The 18,657-nt window shown below is 42.8% G+C and overlaps 1 protein-coding gene across 2 annotated transcripts; it reads left to right on the top strand.

Annotated features, from left to right (window-relative positions):
* The first annotated feature begins 1,370 nt into the window (after positions 1 to 1,370).
* On the top strand, positions 1,371 to 17,918 carry DDX18 (DEAD-box helicase 18). Of its 2 annotated transcripts, XR_014300409.1 has the most exons (15): positions 1,414 to 1,596; positions 3,369 to 3,653; positions 5,995 to 6,135; positions 7,585 to 7,720; positions 8,313 to 8,413; positions 8,533 to 8,732; positions 8,828 to 8,942; positions 10,144 to 10,283; positions 11,491 to 11,652; positions 11,961 to 12,113; positions 12,788 to 12,901; positions 14,394 to 14,450; positions 14,585 to 14,671; positions 14,815 to 14,992; positions 16,079 to 17,918. XR_014300409.1 is itself a non-coding variant. In XM_082689866.1 (14 exons), exons 1-14 carry the CDS (start codon positions 1,512 to 1,514, stop codon positions 16,219 to 16,221), a joined length of 2,010 nt encoding a protein of 669 aa, XP_082545992.1. In that variant the 5' UTR covers positions 1,371 to 1,511; the 3' UTR covers positions 16,222 to 17,918. The 2 variants fall into 2 exon arrangements, 1 of the variants encoding a protein (XP_082545992.1); XM_082689866.1 differs by lacking the exon at positions 14,585 to 14,671 and having other exon boundaries at positions 1,371 to 1,596.
* The last annotated feature ends 739 nt before the right edge of the window (positions 17,919 to 18,657 follow it).

Raw genomic sequence — 18,657 nt, 5'->3', positions numbered from 1 at the left:
CTATTCAAATGTTTCTTTTTGTGCTTCAGCAGTTCGTTAGTTAGTTTCTAAAAAATTAAGCATAAGCTTCTAGGAGTGTCTTGGGTTCAGGAGGTCAGCCCTGAGTTCAGGGAGCCAGTCCTGAGTTCAGGGGGCCAAGGGTGCACACAGGTGACAAAACAAAATTGGAAGAACTGCATGGGTGAGCCATGATCCCTATGAAATTTAAATATTTAAATAAAGGCATCATCTTCATTCTCTTCTCTGTTTGCTACTAGCACAGTGCATATGCACAGAGGGTATGGCATGAAAGACTCCATCAGATCCCCATTCCCACACGAGAGGTGCTGAACTGTCACATGCTTCCCTGGTCACTGTGTAGTTTACCTTGTTTAATTTTCTATCCTCTCCATATGTCAACTCTGTTAGTTTCATGAAGGTGAACTGTGTGCATCTTACCTACCATTCTATTCCCAGGACGGAGCACACACCTATCACATATTACTAGCATACATATGCTTTTAAAAATTGCTAAATCAGTGAATAACTGATAATGAATATATTCTGGAAAAAGAGACACTTGGGATGGGGACCCCAAGCCAGAAATTTCAAATAGTTAAACATACACTGAACAGATACTAAGATAGGTTTTAGCAGTGAGGGACAAAAGGAATTTCGGAGGCACATACATGATCAATTTCCACCTCCCCAAACTCTCCTGGAGGCTTTCTGGGATCTGATCTAATGATACTGATTTGTTTGCTAGACCTCGAAACTCGCTCTGTTAAAAGTGTCAAGACTCTGAACTGCAAGGAGGGAGAGCAGGTTTATAAGGCAAAAGCCACAAGGTTACATAACTTGTTTCAAAAGAATTACTATTACCCCCGCAAAGTTAAAAAGACTATTTATTATGCCATTGTCAATCTAGCTTGCAGAAGTTACATTAGCTCTATTTCAGTCCGAAGTAGAAGAATGTGTTGCAGGCGGTCCCAACCAACCAGCTGCAACTGACCGAAGTCAAGAACTCAAGGTGTTCCAAGAGCTGAAACAGGAGCCGTGAAGAGACCCCTCTTCTCAATATGCTCCCCACCCTCTCTTGGCACTGCTTAACTTCGGAATCTTCTTCCAGAGGTAAAGATGAAATTTAGGTTTTATTCAATATCCCGAATAGCCCAGGATACAAAGAGGACACATGAAACTGGAGACTCCCTAAACCCCCTGCTCGTCGTTGTTTCTTCAGCCTCCTCTGCGGAAGCTCGTACTCTCAGGACCCTCCACCGCCCCTAACACACGCCACCGGCGGACACAATGTGAACCTAAGTGGGACCTCCACTCCTCTAGAGGGCGCTGCGCAGAGTCCGGTCGCCGGAAGCATTTCCACCCCGGACTCATTTTTTTATCAGTCGGCCGTCTTCCAGGGGGTCCCGTGACGTATTTCCGGTCGTCCGGGGTACGCACGTGCGACGGGGAGGAAGTAACGTCAACCCGGTAGCCAAGTTGTGGCGCCGCAGCGGAGGCGCTTTACCGACAACATGTCCCATCTACCCATGAAACTCCTGCGCAAGAAGATCGAGAAACGGAACCTCAAATTGCGCCAGCGAAACTTAAAGCTTCAGGGTGAGATGCGCGGAGCTTGGGGACTGCGGGAGCCCGCCCCTGCGTCGCGGCGCTGCTCTGCTTCGGGAGTCCCTGCATCCCTGAGGTGGCGCGGCCGCTGCCCCCGCGGCACGTGTGTTTGTTGAGAGTGAAAGGCAGCCTGGCGCGGTTTCCAGTCGCTCCTGCTCGGGCGCCGCTCTCCGCGTGCCCCCGGTCCGCTCCTGAGGTTTTCCGAGCCTCAGTGTCCCCGTACAGTCGCAGCAGGAGCAGGCCGCCTGAGTTTTCTCTCCAGGCCTCCCACCGGGCTTCCAGCCAAGCCGGCTTTTCTGTGTCTCCCTTATTCTGTGTCCCTCCGACTTTCAGGTCCCACCTCAGCCCCCACCCAAACCCGCCGGCCCATGTCCACTCAGACACGTGGAACCGGTCATCTCCACGCGCCGCCTTTTCACCTCTATGTAATGCCGGCATTGCTTCAGACAAGCTCGTTTCACCATCGCCTGCCCCTGCTCAGGTCGGCTCTCTCGATTCCTGGACAATACTGTTTTCAGCTCTAGAAGTGCCTTCTGCACGTGTCCAGCGCGTGCCCTCCCTCTCTTCCCGTTGCTCCTAACTTTAGGTTATGAATTCCTCGAGCGCTTCCAGGTATTTGCATCCTTAATAAAGACTTCGTTGGAAAGGTGCTTACCTGAATGTCCGTGACCTTTCTTACCCACCTCCTCTGCAGTTCTAAGTTCCTAACAGTGAGCCAGAGATCTTGAAGTTACCTTATCCTTTTTGGGGTCATATGTTGGAGGCATAATTCTTGACCCTAGCTGGATTCCAGCAGAGATTAGTTGCTTGGGAGGAATCCTGAAGACGAGGACAGGTTTGTGGGTTTTAGAAATGGTTTTTTGAATTTCCCTTGTATTTTCAGTTCTTACGAATTATATGGCACTACTAACTACATCTTGGTACTTAAAGAGACCGTTAAAACTCTAAAAAAATAAAGTGTTTTAAAGTGTTGTTACCTTTTATTATATGTAAGCAGGGAAACTTTTAAAGACATCCTTAGGCATTTGTATATACATGATAAATATTGGGACCAGTAAGTGAATTTTCAATTCACTGCTGCTTAGGAAAGTTAGAATGAAAGTTTTGAAGTTACAGGAAAAGCAGTAGTTGTGTGAATAGATGATAGTCTTTTCTGATATGTCAGCTAGCCATATATTTATCAAATACTTAATACAAAAATGTTTATTTGTAGCTACCGGTGTCTGGCCCCATCCTTTTAAATGTTTAACTTCACTGAAGTTTTGCTGTCCCAGATTCTTAAAGCCGTATGGACAGAGATGTGGCTTTTTGAAGTTAAGAAATCAATATAGCTTTCCCTTTTGCAGCATTTTTCATTAAAGGAAACTTACTTGTCCTTTAGTAGAATGCCATAAATTTAGGTGGTGTTTTTTTTTTTTTTAAGATTTTATTTATTTGTCAGAGAGAGAGAGGGACAGAGAGCAAGCACAGGCACACAGAATGGCAGGCAGAGGCAGAGGGGGATGCAGGCTCCCTGTTGAGCAAGGAGCCCGATGTGGGACTTGATCCCAGGACGCTGGGATCATGACCTGAGCCAAAGGCAGCTGCTTAACCAACTGAGCCACCCAGGCGTCCCAATTTAAGTGGTTTTAATAATGTACTTGAAAGGGTATTAAAAGCTAAATCATTTCAGTCATGGATACCATGAGGTTTCTTACCTGGGATTCCAAAGTTTCTAAGCAAACCCCTTCTTTGTTCACAATTTGCGTTCTGTTTTTAAACAGGAGTCTCGGATGTGAGCATATCAGAAACGCAAAATGTGGATATGTCTGAAGAACCAGTGGGAAGTGGAAAGGTTAAAAAATCCCTGAAACAGTCTGTGAATGTGGGCTCCTCAGAAGCCCAGAATGGAGAGAGAACCAAAGAAACAGTGGAAACTGTACAAGTTAAAAAAAAAAAAAAGAAATCTACCATAAAAATCAATGGAGAAGCAGCAACACAGCCTCCCAATTCAGAACCGAAAAAGAAGAAAAAGAAAAAGAGAAAAATGGTGGATGATGCTGGGCCTGGTAAGTACTTCAGTTTCCTTGAACTTCAGACATTCAGACAATTTTCAGAGTTTCACCTTCCTTCTAATGTTGTATTCACACAACATGCAAGAGTCACTATACTCACTAACATACCAGAAAATAACCTAGTAGCAAAAAGAAGCAGAGTACGGACTGGGGGTTTGACATTTTTATTTGTATTAAGATACTGAGAAATGTCTCATATGCTTTTACATGCTCTAAGGACTGAAGAAAACCTTGAGTTTCAATGAAAGCCTCCTTTGAATTCTAGAAATTTGCTCTTTTTGATAGTTGGCTAGGCGTTTTTTTTTTTTTTAAGTTTTTATTTATTTATTTGACAGAGATCACAAGTAGGCAGAGAGAGAGGGAGAGGGAAGCAGGCTCCCTGTGGAGCAGAGAGCCCAATGTGGGACTCGATCCCAGGACCCTGAGATCATGACCCGAGCCAAAGGCAGTGGCTTAACCCACTGAGCCACCCAGGCACCCCTAGGCTAGGCTTTTAAACAGACCATATTATGGCATAGGGTTTTAGGTTTATTAACTGTTTTCAAACAGAATTGTGGCATTACGCTAAAGACATCTGGGCTAATACATTCCTGTCGTCTCGGGCCTTTATTTCAGTAGACGTTGCATTAATGACTCTTTTTATTTACCGTTTTTTTGTCCCAATTTTCTTTGCCTACTGTAAATTCCTCCTCTTGAAAGGAGACTTAGTAATAATTTGGATGTGCAAAGTGTATAAAAATAGCAGGTAACTTCTGTATATATGGAATGTTAATTTCCAATGAGTAGAATGGCCAGGATGGGGGCAGGATGCTTTTGGAAGATGGTTGGATTTGGATAAGCTTACGTGAAAGAGAGGCATTTTATTTGAGATGTAAGCAAGCAGAGATTTCAAGGGAGAATGTAACAGGTGTCAGCAAACTATGCAGCCCTCTACCTACTTTTGGAAATAAAGCTTTATTGGAACACTGCAGTGCACATTTGTTTACTTGGTCTTTATTGTGACAATCCCTGTGTCTTTATTGTGACAATTCCTATAGGCCTGCAAAACCTATAATGTTCACTCTCTGGGCCTTTATAGAAAAAGTTTCTCAACACCTGAGTTAGAATCTCCTGTTCATCTAACTTAGCTGAAATGAGGGTTTCATTTAGAAAGGAGCTTTTGCTGCTCATTGGTTGACTTTTCCAGAAGGGTGGTAGTCAGGTGCAAGGAAGAGGCCAGTCCTGGGCCACAGAGAGTCCTGAGTTTTGGTTCAAGTCAGTTCTGTTCTAACTCGCATAGTTAGCTACCATGAATTTGTAGGAGCCCAGCATGGTAGTTAACCCATTGATCCCAAGTGGAACATTCAGGAGTGTGATGGGAGGTAAGGCTGGAAGGATAGTGTAGGGCCCTGTTAGGAAAGCTATATGTAGAAGTGAAATGCCAGGAGGCCTCCCCCCTGCTTCCCCTCACCACTTGGTTTCCAGGAACTACCAGTGTCCGACGCCTGACTAAGGGAGTTGTACTTGCACTGAGGTCTCTTTAGTAACATGAAGAGCCCTCAGGGTTTCTGCTCATCTTTGAACCAAAGCTAGCTTTTTAATGGAAGATTTATGTTTAATGGTACAGTCGGACAAATTAGTGCTTTTTAAGAGTTCGACAAACTATTAATCACAGTCGTTTTTTTCCCTCGGTGGAATACACAGAACTTGATGTAATCAGTATACTTAGATGGTTCAACTTTTCAAATATGTCTTGGTCATTCGGGGCACCCAAGTGGCTCAGTCTTTACCGTCTGCCCTCGGCTTAGGTCATGATCCCATAGTCCTGGGAACGAGCCCTGCATTGGGCTCCCTGCTCAGCGGGAAACCTGCTTCCCCCTCTCCCGCTCCCCCTGCTTGTATTCCCTCTCCCACTGTGTCTCTCTCAAATAAATAAAATCTTAAAGTGTATATATATATATATATATATATATATATATATATATATATATATATATATATACACATTCCTGTCGTCTCAGGCCTTTATTTCAGTAGACGTTGCATTAATGACTCTTTTTATTTACTGTTCTTTTGTCCCAAAAAAAACGGTATATATATATATAAAATCACTCAGGCTGCTAGAATAGACCTGAAAAATGAAGTTTTGTTGGCAAATGCATGTCTCCCTGGGTTTTTACATATAATTAAATCTCTAGTCATGAAAAAGACATTCTTAGCATATTAAAACTGGAAGTGTGTTAAGCTTTTGAAAACATGCCTCTTTGCATTACACATCTTTTAGTTTTGTGATTGCATTTGGTATTTTATTTTAACCAAAAAATGGGGGGGGGGGTGTTTTCCTTGAAAACCAAAGATACCAAAAAAGTGAAAACTGAAGACAAAGGGGACTCTGAAGAAGGGGCCCAAGCTCCTGAAGGAACAGAAAACCGTGTGGAGAAGCCAGATGATCAGGAAGAGGACAATGAAGTGCCCAGCCTACCCCTAGGACTAACAGGTAATTTTACGAAGTTTTCCAGAGAGACCGTAAACATGGCATGCCTTCTGGACTATAGGATTTGAAGTTTCAGTTGTAACTTTTAATTTACCTAGGAAAAGTATTGACAAGAAATATTTTTTATCTAGTTACTGTTGCTTTATCTACATTATATGCCTAGTTCTTGTCATTTCTCTGTTTTATTTTTTTTCTGCATTTCTGACACTAAATATTTGGTTAGCACACAAACAGCTTTTGGGGTCCTCTCTTCCTTTGGTTTGTTGTTTTCTAAAGTTCATTCCATTTTGTAGTAGGAAAATAATTAGCCCAGAAGTTTAATACTGACCCACTTAGTAGTAAGGAAGGATGAAATTCACATTATTGAGGGACTTTTGCCAGGGTGACTTCCTCTGGCCTGTTTCCTCGTAAGGTCAAGAATTTGGCCAAAATAACTTGCCCAAACCAGAAATGTCTAGGAGCTCCTTGAGTTGTTCGGTGTGCATTTTTTATTTGTTAAAATAAAAATTTTACTTAAATTTTTACTTAAATTTATTTGTTTTTAAATTTTAAATAAATTTTTTTAAATATATTTAAATTTAACTCTAACCCAGGGTTGCTTAATCAAAATTGTAAAGGTTATGGCAGTGGTTCTCAACCAGGGCAGTTCTCCTTCCTTGGAGGGGGGATCACATCATCCCGGTTTACTCAGTACTTGACCAATTTTAGCAGCCAAAGTCCTGTGCATAAACTAGTCACAGGCAAACCATGAAACCATGGGTTTTCAGAACTGGGGGCTGGTACTGTCATTTAGTGGGTGGAGGTCAGGGAGGCTGCAAAACATCCAATAATCATGGGACAGCCTCTGACAATGAAGGATTATCCAACCCAAAATGTCAGTAGCACCAAGGTGGACAATAGCTGGCTGACAAGCTGGGCAAGGATGGGGTGGGGGCTCCCCAGGGGATTTTGTTGTCTTCCCCGGTTGAAGAACCATTGCACGCTTGACGTGTGAGTCCAGTCTAATGGGGTGTGGCTATATCTGATCTTCTCGCTTGTCTTTTTGGCGTGAGATTAACAGCTCTTTTGATTGATTTTGCACTTAGTTTCTCTATACTAGATGCTTTCACTTTTTATTAAACATTTTCATTTCTCTCGGCACCACCCCAGTGCATGACATACTCATCTCACACAAGTCCCTGGACTATATCTTCTCTCTGCCCATTACTATTTTTGTTACAGGGTAGGTTCTAGACGCTACACAGCTGTCAGCAGTGGAGAAACTGAAAAGTCAGATTCTTTTTCTTCGTTATTATATGGGAATGGTGGGGGTTAGTCTTTCTTACTGGAAGAAGCTGTTTTCAGCTTCATTGCCACCCGGTGATGTTTTCAAACAGCAAAACTAATTCATATAGCCGTTGCAGTATTAACTATTAAAGATAAGTTTGCTAATGATATAAATCTTTTATTTAGGCGCTTTTGAGGATACTTCATTTGCTTCTCTTACTGATCTTGTCAATGAGAACACTCTCAGGGCAATAAAAGAAATGGGTTTTACAAACATGACTGAAATTCAGCATAAAAGTATCAGACCACTTCTGGAAGGCAGGTATGATTAACATTGATGTTTGGGCATTAGTACCTTTATTTTAGGTTTTTTGTTTTTTTAGGTTTTTTTTTTTTTTTTGTAAGATTTTATTTCTTTATTTGATCACAAGTAGGCAGAGAGGCAGGCAGAGAAAGAGGGGGAAGCAGGCTCCCTGCTGAGCAGAGAGCCTGATGTGGGGCTCAATCCCAGGACCCTGAGATCATGACCTGAGCTGAAGGCAGAGGCTTTAACCCACTGAGCCACCCAGGTGCCCCATCAGTGCCTTTTTTAGTGCTAGTCATTTAGAAAGAAGATGTTCTGTTGATGTTTGCACTGTGCTTTGGGTTGATACATCCACGCTTCATTAAAGGCTTTAAGTTACTAATGTTTGAAGAAAAGTGTTCGTTTCTGTTTTATAGCATAATTCTTATTTCTGGGTTAGATCTGTAACCTCTGATCGATTTCAGTGATAAAGAAGCTAGGGACTTTGTTTTTCTTATTCACATTCTAGCCTTGATGCCTGGAATGTGATAGTACATAGTAGGTGTTCAGTAAATGCTTGTTGAATAAGTAGACTGAATGTCTCTTTTTCCTTTCCATTGTTAATATTTAGGGATCTTCTAGCAGCTGCAAAAACAGGTAGTGGCAAAACGCTGGCGTTTCTCATCCCTGCAGTCGAACTCATTGTCAAGTTAAAGTTCATGCCTAGGAATGGTGAGTCTCTGATCTAGTGGTTTTTGGTGCTATCTCCATAGAAGGTTATCATAGCTGTTACGGGCTCATGTCAATAACTACAGCTAGGCTTTAACCTTTTGTCATTTTTTGCCTTTTAGGAACGGGAGTTCTTATCCTCTCACCTACTAGGGAACTGGCCATGCAGACTTTCGGTGTTCTTAAGGAGCTAATGACGTACCATGTTCACACATACGGCTTGATAATGGGTGGCAGCAACCGGTCGGCTGAAGCACAGAAACTCGGTAATGGGATCAACATCATCGTGGCCACCCCAGGCCGCCTCCTAGACCACATGCAGGTAGAGCAACACTGGAGGGGGCTGCCTGTCTTCTTGTCTCGTGTGAAACCTGAACCTGACAGCTAATATGTTTTTCTTTGCCTTTGTCTTGCTAGAATACCCCAGGGTTTATGTATAAAAATCTGCAGTGTCTGGTTATTGACGAGGCTGATCGTATCTTGGATGTTGGGTTTGAAGAGGAATTAAAACAAATTATTAAACTTCTGCCAAGTAAGTAGGCTTAATAGCTGCATGTGGTTTGCCAAGTGGTTGTTGGAAGAGATGAGGGCGGTTCCTCTAGGAAAGCCAGTCATCCCCGAATTGTAATCTTGCCAAGCCAAGCGGTAGTGTAGTCAGCCCTAGAGGTAGTTTGCAGTGCAAGCTCAGCGGGAAGCCTGCTTCTCCCTCTCTCTCTTCCTGCCACTCTGCCTACTTGTGATCTCTCTCTGTTAAATAAATAAATAAAACCTTTTTTTTTAAAAAGCTTTAAAAAAAAAATGCAGGAACAGCATAAAACGGAACAGTAACATCACAATCAGAAATAGATACTAAATTCTATCAAATGCTCTTACCATGCCTGTTAAATGATCAGATGTTTGCTTTTTTCATTAAATGTTTCTTTAAATTTTAAATTTGTTAACTCAGTAAATTTTATCACTTAATTTTCAAATATTAAACAGCTCTGCATTCCTGAAGTAAACCCCACTTGGTCATGATGCATTATCCTTTTTATATGCTGCATTCACCTTTGCTCAAATTTTTTAGAAATTTTGCATCTGTGCTTAAGAATCATTGTTCGGTTTTGGTATCAGGGTAATGGCTGGCTTCAAAGAATGAGTTGGGAAATAAAAACTTGGCAGATCCTGGAGAGACTGTGCAGAATTATTAATATTTTTTCCTTAAGTATATGATAGAATTCACCAGTGGAAATCTTTGGGGCTGGAGTTTTCTTTATGTGACAATTTTAACTACAGTTTCTGTAATGGATACAAAGCTATTCAGGATTTCTCTTTTTTTTTTTTTAAAGATTTTATTTATTTGTTTGACAGAGAACACAAGTAGACAGAGAGGCAGGCAGAGAGAGAGAAGCAGGCTCTGCACTGAGCAGAGAGCCCAATGCGGGGCTGTATCCCGGGACCCCGGGATCATGACCTGGGCTGAAGGCAGAGGCTTTAACCCACTGAGCCACCCAGGCGCCCCTCAGGATTTCTCTTTTATCTCACGCGAGCTTTAGCCATTTATCTCTCAAGGAAATTGTCCGTTTTATCTGTCAAATTTATAGATGTAAAGTTGTTTGAGATAGTCCCATCTTAATATCTGTAGTGATATCACACATCCCATTCTTGCTAGTTCTACTCAGTATTTCTAGCAGTGAGGCAATGCTAACAAGTCCGTGAAATATTGGGGTTATTTTTATTTGTATCTGTTTCAGCACGCAGGCAAACCATGCTCTTTTCTGCCACACAAACTCGAAAAGTTGAGGACTTGGCAAGGATTTCTTTGAAAAAGGAGCCATTGTATGTTGGTGTTGATGACGATAAAGCTAATGCAACAGTGGATGGTCTTGAGCAGGTACTCTTTGTCAAGATCTTACATTTTCTTTTTTAATATTTTATTTATTTGACACAGAGATGACAAGTAGGCAGAGAGGCAGGAAGAGAGAGAGGAGAAAGCAGGCTCCCTGCTGAGGCTCCCACTGAGCCACCCAGGTGCCCCAAAATCTTATATTTTCGGATCATCTTCGGTGTGTCCTTATAATTGTTTGGAGGATCATCCCAAAAGCAGATGGACTGGTGAACTTTTAATTCAAATACAGTGAATTTGGGTATGGGCTCTTGACATCACAAATGTTGAATTCTGAATAATTTGATCAGCTCTCTTTATTCTGTCTCTTAATACTTCTTGCTGCATAGGAGACACTGATCACTACCAAGTGTAAATGCAATAAAAAGTGAAAGTTTTTTAATGATCTTTTGCTCTAAGATGCAAGGTGAGTTAGCGGATAGAGAGGCTGGCTTCAGGACATTGCTGTGAAAAATTGGAAATGAGGTAACAGATCCAAACTAGGTGGATTGAAGACAGAACTTTTGAGTATTTTGCTGAATAAAATATTTCAAATAATGATCTTGCTTAAAAATTGTGTTCGTTATAGGGGCACCTGGGTGGTTCAGTGGTTAAGCCTCTGCCTTCGGCTCAGGTCATGATCCCAGGGTCCTGGGATCGAGCCCCGCATCTGGCTCTCTGCTCGGCGGGGAGCCTGCTTCCTCCTCTCTCTCTGCCTGCCTCTCTGCCTACTTGTGGTCTCTGTCTGTCAAATAAATAAATAAAATCTTTAAAAAATTGTGTTCGTTGTATATTTTTTAAAATATATTTACTAGGCTTTGTTACCTTGTTTAAGACAGTGCCTTCAGGCTGTAGTTTTTTGAGATCTTGCTACTAGGGACCTTTTCAAAAATGAAGCGTTGCTATGCTTTGAGGGTTCCAACACGTAGAGATGTTACTTTATTATGGTTGCACAAACTGTGGATAACCAGAAGTCTGTAACCTCAGAAATACAAAAAGTATTTAGTATTTAGTGATTGTACCCAGTAACAGGAGTCAGAAGGGCTACAATTAGTCTTCAGTTTAGAGATGCTTTACTATAATGAACTCAGTAATTTTGCTCTAGGTCAGGCACGTTGGTATATACGCACTATTTATCTGAGCTCTCCATTAAATTATATTGGTTCATGAAGCTGAAAGTGTGATTATTTTTATCTGTTCACTTGAACGACTCTAGGGCTATGTTGTTTGTCCCTCGGAAAAGAGATTCCTCCTACTCTTTACATTCCTTAAGAAGAACCGGAAGAAGAAACTGATGGTCTTCTTTTCATCCTGTAAGTCCGTGAAATACCACTATGAGTTGCTGAACTACATCGATTTGCCTGTCTTGGCCATTCATGTAAGTGGTCATCATGAGTTTATTAAAAAACAGTTAACACTTATCAAGTATATGGATTGTGGGGTTTTCGGTATCACTCTCTCTAAATATAGAATGATCATATGTGGAGGGAGTTTTGCTGGGTGTGGAAGGGTGCAGACCACAAAGGGATAAGAGATGCCATTCACCTAGGGAAATGAGATCCAGGGCAGAGAGTGAAATGGAAATGAAGCAGGTTAACAACTCCACAGCTAGGGGGTTGTACATCCAGACCTCCCAGAAATGACCTCAAGTTTCCAGCTCTAATGGATGCTTTGATTTGATTCTAGGGAAGGCAGAAGCAAAATAAGCGTACAACCACATTCTTCCAGTTTTGCAACGCAGATTCAGGGATACTGTTATGTACTGACGTGGCAGCGAGAGGGCTGGATATTCCTGAAGTCGACTGGATTGTTCAGTATGACCCTCCAGATGACCCCAAGGTAACTGGCATCCTTGGGATTTCTCCCCAAGGGCTCTGTGCCAAGGAATGAACTTTCTGGTTTCCCTGAGACACACCGTATTTCATATTCAGAGATTGATCCATATTTATCAATGTCCTGTTGTACTGCACGCTGACTGCAGTATTTCTCTGGTAGCTAGGGCTACAGTAGCAAGATCCAAAGGGGGTGTGCCAAGATTTGAGAAGCCTCAGTGCGGCTGAAGTTGGGAGTGCCATGTGCTTTGAATGGTCTGTGAAGAGTGGTAGGTGTTAGAAGAAAATAAAATTCACTTCCAGAAAATAGGTAAGATTCTGCAGGATATGTAGTAGAAGAAGTTTTATTAAATATTGTTAACAGCGGTATATGATATAAATTGTTAGCTAGCACAAAAACATGTTCAAAAAGTAATTTGAAGACAAAGCACACTTAGTAGTCATTAATGTGAATACCTCATCCAGTGGGTATCAGGCCTCGATCATGGCCGTTACCTCTTTGGTCATGGTCCATACAGAAGTAGGGAACATGGCCAGCATGTGTGTGGCGTGGCCCTAGGGGAAGAGCGCTTATCTCATCCAGATGGGCTGACATGCTCTGTCCATTACGATGGAGGTTCTAGAAAGGCAGGTACCCATGGAAGTTGGTGTATTAATTCAGGTTTTCTCTCTCCAACAAAGGAATATATTCATCGTGTAGGAAGAACAGCTAGAGGCCTAAACGGGAGAGGGCATGCCTTGCTCATTTTACGCCCTGAAGAATTGGGTTTCCTTCGTTACTTGAAGCAATCCAAGGTAAAGATCTTGGTTTGGAAAATTGTAAGCTGGGGGCAGATTCCTGTTGGTAGAAATTGCGTCGGTACCACTGGCCTTACGCACCATTTCTGGATGGGTCTGAGGCGTCGGGAGTTGTTGCAGTGCTCTGGGAACAGTTAGAACAGTTAGATTGGGCCGTGAAGAAAAGATGAGCATCTGGCCTGAAAAGTGAACAGCCCTTGACCCCTCTTGCTCAACAGTGCATCTCAGTGTCCCCAGGTGTTGTCCCTTTCCCTTGCCCTGTGTGGAACCGCTTCCACTCCTTCTAAGCTCCCTCATACCAGATTGTCTCCACGTGCCCCACTGCTGCAGCCTTGTTTTCATGAGGACTCCATTCACTCCTGCCTCTTCTCCTTCTTCCTGCCCCATAGTCCTTGACCCTCTTTTACCTCCCGTCTCTCCTATTACATCTCAAGTCTCCTACTAAAAAAACAACTTCGACCCTAAATCTATTCTCCTTCTCCCTCTACCATGGCTGCTGCTGATTGTCTTTCTTCCTTCTGCTGTTTTGGAAAGTGGCTTTTCTTTCCTCTGTTTACTGTCCCTTTAGCCTGATCCCTGGCCCACCTTCATCTGGCTCTGGCCTCAACTCCATCCACCACACCTGATTTCATTAGACTCCTACCTGACCTCTTTGTTGCTCGATCTTGTGTGCACCTGTCAGGACTTCTCTTGACATTTGCTTCCCCTTTGGCCTCCTTTGGCACAGTCTTACCGGGAGGATTTTCCTCCACCCTGAAAGTGTGTGCAGTTCCCAGAAATGGCCTTGGTGCCCTTGCTCTAGAATACCCATTTCTGGATCTTCTGAATGCTCCTGGTTTCAGTGAGTTGTGCTATGTTGTGGGACACCATCACTGATCTCCTGTTGTTGGGAGTTTCCACAGCACGAGTGTCCATCCAGCTGTACCCTTACCCCCAACCTATCTTCTATGCAAGACTGCAGGCTCTGAGGGCGGGACTTGGACAGCTGTTTTTCTAGCACTTCTCCGAGATCTGGCATTTTTTCAGTTACCTAATAAGTGATGACTGGTGAGAGATCCTTCCCATAGAGGGTGTGTGGTCATCATGAGCTCTAGTATCACAGACCCTAGTCACAGGGCAGGGTGGCAGTAGGACAGCTCTCCTGACATGGAGAGAGAGACCAGTGGTCCTGACTGGAAGCATCAGGCTGTCTCGTGCTGCATCCGTAGAAAAAAGGGCTTCATTGACTTATGTTCCTGTCTAGTTTCTCGGCTTTCCTTTCAGGAAGGTTCCTCAGCACAGTGTATGTGAAGATAGCAGAGGTTAGATAAGACTTTTCCACTGGCTGCAGGAAACCAGAGGAGTGGCTCTCTCTGTCCTGAGGGAGTCCCGCAGGCTTGGCTGTCCTTCTGGTTCTTCATGGGACAGGACGCTTGTCACTGCTGGATCATCTACAAGTCTGAATATTGATCCATCTTGGTTTACTAATCTTCGTGTTTTTGTTTTCTAGGTTCCATTAAGTGAATTTCAGTTTTCCTGGTCCAAAATTTCTGACATTCAGTCTCAGGTATGTTTGGTATGTTTGGTATTTTTATTTGCATGGTTTTTGTTTTTTGGAGGTTTTTTATTTAAACATTTGTGAGGAAGAGGGAGTCTCAGTTGGTAATCATTGTCCTCTGACTCTCCCCTTTCATGAACCAGGTTTGGACTGTGATCTTTTAGGTTCCTTGCTATGCTGCTTACCATGTTTCTGTGTTCCCTACCTTGTTCCAGTTCATACCTTATAAGGTATGACATTATTCTTACTGCATCCTAATTTTGCAAATATTACAAAACTTGTAATAAGTGTATTGGAACAAATTTTTTTTGTTCTAATATATACGAAATCTGCTTTTGTATTTTATTGAAACCAATGTCTCTTTTCGTTTCAGCTTGAAAAATTGATTGAAAAGAACTACTTTCTTCATAAGTCAGCCCAGGAAGCATATAAGTCCTACATTCGAGCATATGATTCCCACTCTCTGAAACAGATCTTCAATGTTAATAACTTAAATTTGCCTCAGGTTGCTCTTTCTTTTGGTTTCAAGGTGCCTCCTTTTGTTGATCTGAGTATCCTTTTCTTTGTTGGCAGGAATTCATCTGGGAACTGAGGGACAGAAGGTTGACAGAAGGTCGACTTGGGCTTAGCACTTGGTTTGGGGTGTGCTTCAACTATCTGGAGCCCTGGGAGTTCATTCTGGTCACTGTCTGCTTGTCAGCGCTAGCACAACGTGGGCAGGGGTTAGCTGTCGCGGTGGGGATTGCAGACACAGGACAACCTGGGCTTTAGGCCTTTAGGAACTTGTCAGGCAGACCGGGAGAGCGAGAGAGTTGTGCGTTCCGGAGAGAAGCCAGAGAGGTACAGTGGCAGGGCTCGGCCGCTCTGAGGCTTCCCCTTACGAGGTCATGGAGAGCAGCACACCCTGGGGCTAAAGGGAGAAGATGGGGCCTCCGAATGTTTATCGCCTCAGAGCCATGGAAGGATTTCGTGCAAGGAAGTTGCAAGACTAGCAAAAGACAGCAACACATAAGTGCTACCCAGGGTAAAAGCCAAGGGAACACCTGCAATTGGTTCTGTTGCAGTTGATCATCTGTACTTGATCTTCGTGTTTCCCAGCGAGGCACAAACAGCAAAAGTGAGGCCTGTGAGCGCTGTGGCGCCAACTCCAAGGGGACAAGACAGGGGTCCCCGTCCTCATTGTAGGTAGTGAATAAGTGTCTGCTGTGATGCATACTTGCTGAATCGTGAGGAAGAGCGGCAACTCCTTCAGGTGGCTAAGCATTCCTGAATCCACTCCACTCGGAACAGAGGTGAAAGTCATTTGACAGGGTGGTTTTTATTGTGTTTCTCTAGACTTGCTGCTGATGTACCTCTCAAACTTATAAATCATGGTCTTCAGTTTCATTGTGCATGGAAAACAATACAGCTTTTACATTGGGTTTCAAAGTCCCACCTGCTCACTTTAGTCAGTGATCCCGTGACCACTCCAGACTTCCTGGAAATGGGTCAAGTGGGCTTAAGGTCCCGTTTTCCTAGTGTGGGAAGGGGTTGTGGGAGTGGAGCGGTGGGGGTCGTGCTGGCTTGTTCTCTGTGTGAGTATTAGATGAGAGCTCATTGTCTTGGTGTTGCTTAATTTCCTTAACCTTCACCTTTAGACGTGAACAGCAATGACGGCAAGCTTAAAAAGAGAGGAGGTGGTGGTGGCTTCGGCTACCAGAAAGCCAAAAAAGTCGAGAAGTCCAAAATCTTCAAACACATTAGCAAGAAGTCCTCTGACAGCCGGCAGTTCTCCCACTGAAGACACACCTTCCTTTTGTCTCGAGTAGCTTTGTCCTGAAATGGATTTTTTTCACCTTTCTCTAACAAAGGAATTGTAGCTTCAGGATTGGGACTGATGGAACAAGAGTATGAGTTGACGGTTTCAAGCTCCAGGCACTGATACTTCCGGGAGATACCGCTCTTATTTGGGGATGTAAAACCGAGTTCAATTTTTCTAGGTTGTTCAAGAGCAAAACAAGGGATCTTTTGGATTTTGTTGGGCAGCAGAGAATTTTATATCTTTTGCCTCCGAATTTGTCATTGTTTTGGGGGGCAGGGTATTTTTTATTTTTTTATTTAAAATCAAGTAATTAACATAAAATATATTACTGGTTTCAGAGGTGGAGTTAGGTGATTCATCAGTCTTCTGTATACCCAGTGCTCATTACATCTCGTGCCCTCCTTAATGTCCATTACCCAGTTCAGCCTACCTTCGGAGGCAGTGACCTGGTACACTGGGGTGGTGATGCAGAAAATTATCTCAGTTTTTTTGTTTTTGTTTTTGGGTTTTTTTGTTGTTGTTTTGGTTGTTTATTGGACCTTAACCATAGTTCTTGACTTCCCCTGAAAATGCTACTGTGGCTAGGAAGCATGTTACATTAAAGGTGGCGTTGGGTTTTTGTATACTCCAGATTTTAAAGTGGTGAGCCTTCCCTAATTTCTTTTTTTTAAGAGCCCACAGTGTAGGTTATTTGTCATTGTTATTTGAATAAAGCACCCTTCGCAGTCCTAACATTTGTTGGAAACAGTGGGAACCTGAGATTTTTGAGCCTCATTTACACCAATATATGTGTAATCATCTGTTATTCTCCCTTTAATAACTTAGCAAATATCTTTTTGCAAAAGGCACATAATGATGATACTGCTCATTCAACTTTGTTCCAAGTGGTTTGGATTTTGTTGAACCCTTCTAACTCTGCAGAGTATTCAGGGAGGCAGAACATTTTTTGAGGAAAAATTGCCCTTTCTAGATCTGTGAAATGGAAAGTAGGTTTATGATGAAATTGGAAATGAACAACGGTCAAAAAGAGCAGCAAAGATGGGGGTTTCATCACATGGGGTTTTTGTTGTAGAACTCTTGACTTCCAGAGTATTTAGTATGTCTTGTTCTATTTCCAGTACATTTTATAACTATAAAATGGTTATTACATTTTGATCAGTTTGAAACCAAAGTTGTTGGCATTGTTTTGCTGTTGTGCTAGTTAATATTCATAGTCTCCTGTTAAGTACAAATACACTGAGAACATCAAATGTGGTGGAAACAGCTTAATACAAATAGCATCCCAGTAATTAAAAAAAAAAAAAAAGTGATTCCCTGTGTCTGGGTTCAACTGTTGTCCACTGGCCGGACCTGACCTCAGATTCAGGCCTTGACTGTTAGACTCGTGGCATTTAAGAATGCTTCACCTAAGACCTTTAGTAACTTTTTTTTTTTTTTTTTTTTAAGAAATAATTATGTCTCAAAAAAACACACAAAAACAAAGGGAAGACTCTTTAATCACAGAGCAAGAATGAAAACTCAGTATTTTCATACATAGCCATCAGAGGCTTTATATACGTACTTTTAAATTTTCTATCAGAAATGAAGTCATCCTTTACTCCCTGCTTGTAACCAGTTTGTTTCATAACATATTATTTTCCTGTGTCATTAAATAATTACTTCCATTTTATATTTCATTTTATGACTGTTTTGTTAACCCCTGCTTGGTCTGTGTAGACCAAGATTCTAAGTCCCTACTCATCCCCAAGGGACTCTCCTGTATCAACCTGTCTCATGCTTCTGTTTGTCCTGCCATGGTTGACATCCAGTAGGAGTAGAAGTCAGTCTGCAGAGATGTTATGAGTTAAGTAGGAAAGATTGTGCTTTCTATAGTAATGGCTCATTCCAGGTCCTCGCGGAGTCAGGAGGTTCTGCTGGCGGCGTGGCCCAGACAAGGACCTAACAGTTACTCTTGACCAACCTGGCCAGGATTCGGATGTGAGGGAGCCAGTGACTAGAAGCAGAAACAGGGTCAGGGCAGCCTCATATGCAAGGCTCATTTGTACAAGAGGAAGAGATACTTGGGCTTCTATGCTATGAGCACAGCCACTGGTGGTATGCGTTGAGGCCATGAACTGGACAAACAGGATTTAAGTGGCTTCATCCAGGAGGGTTAGGATGCTCTCTGTTGAGCGCACTCCCTAGGAAAGGCCTGCTGTTAATAGCATCAGCTACAGTGGCTCGTCAAATCCAGAGCCAGCTTGGGCTTTTTGGAGTGCACACGAGATTTCTGGCCGTTCAGTCCCCTGGAGTTGTGATCTGGCCCAGGTTTTGGAAAGTGCTCCAGGTCAGCATCTTTCTCAGGCAACTGTCAGAAGAATGCAATTTTCAGGGCTACTCTCCATCGTACTGTGTATTAGATGGAGGCAGTAATTG

This window comes from Mustela nivalis (genome assembly GCF_964662115.1).
Source record: "Mustela nivalis genome assembly, chromosome: 11".
In the NCBI taxonomy this organism is placed as follows: Eukaryota; Metazoa; Chordata; class Mammalia; order Carnivora; family Mustelidae; genus Mustela; species Mustela nivalis.
The sequence above is the reverse complement of the archived record's forward strand: the minus strand, read 5'-3'. Positions and strand labels throughout refer to the sequence as shown.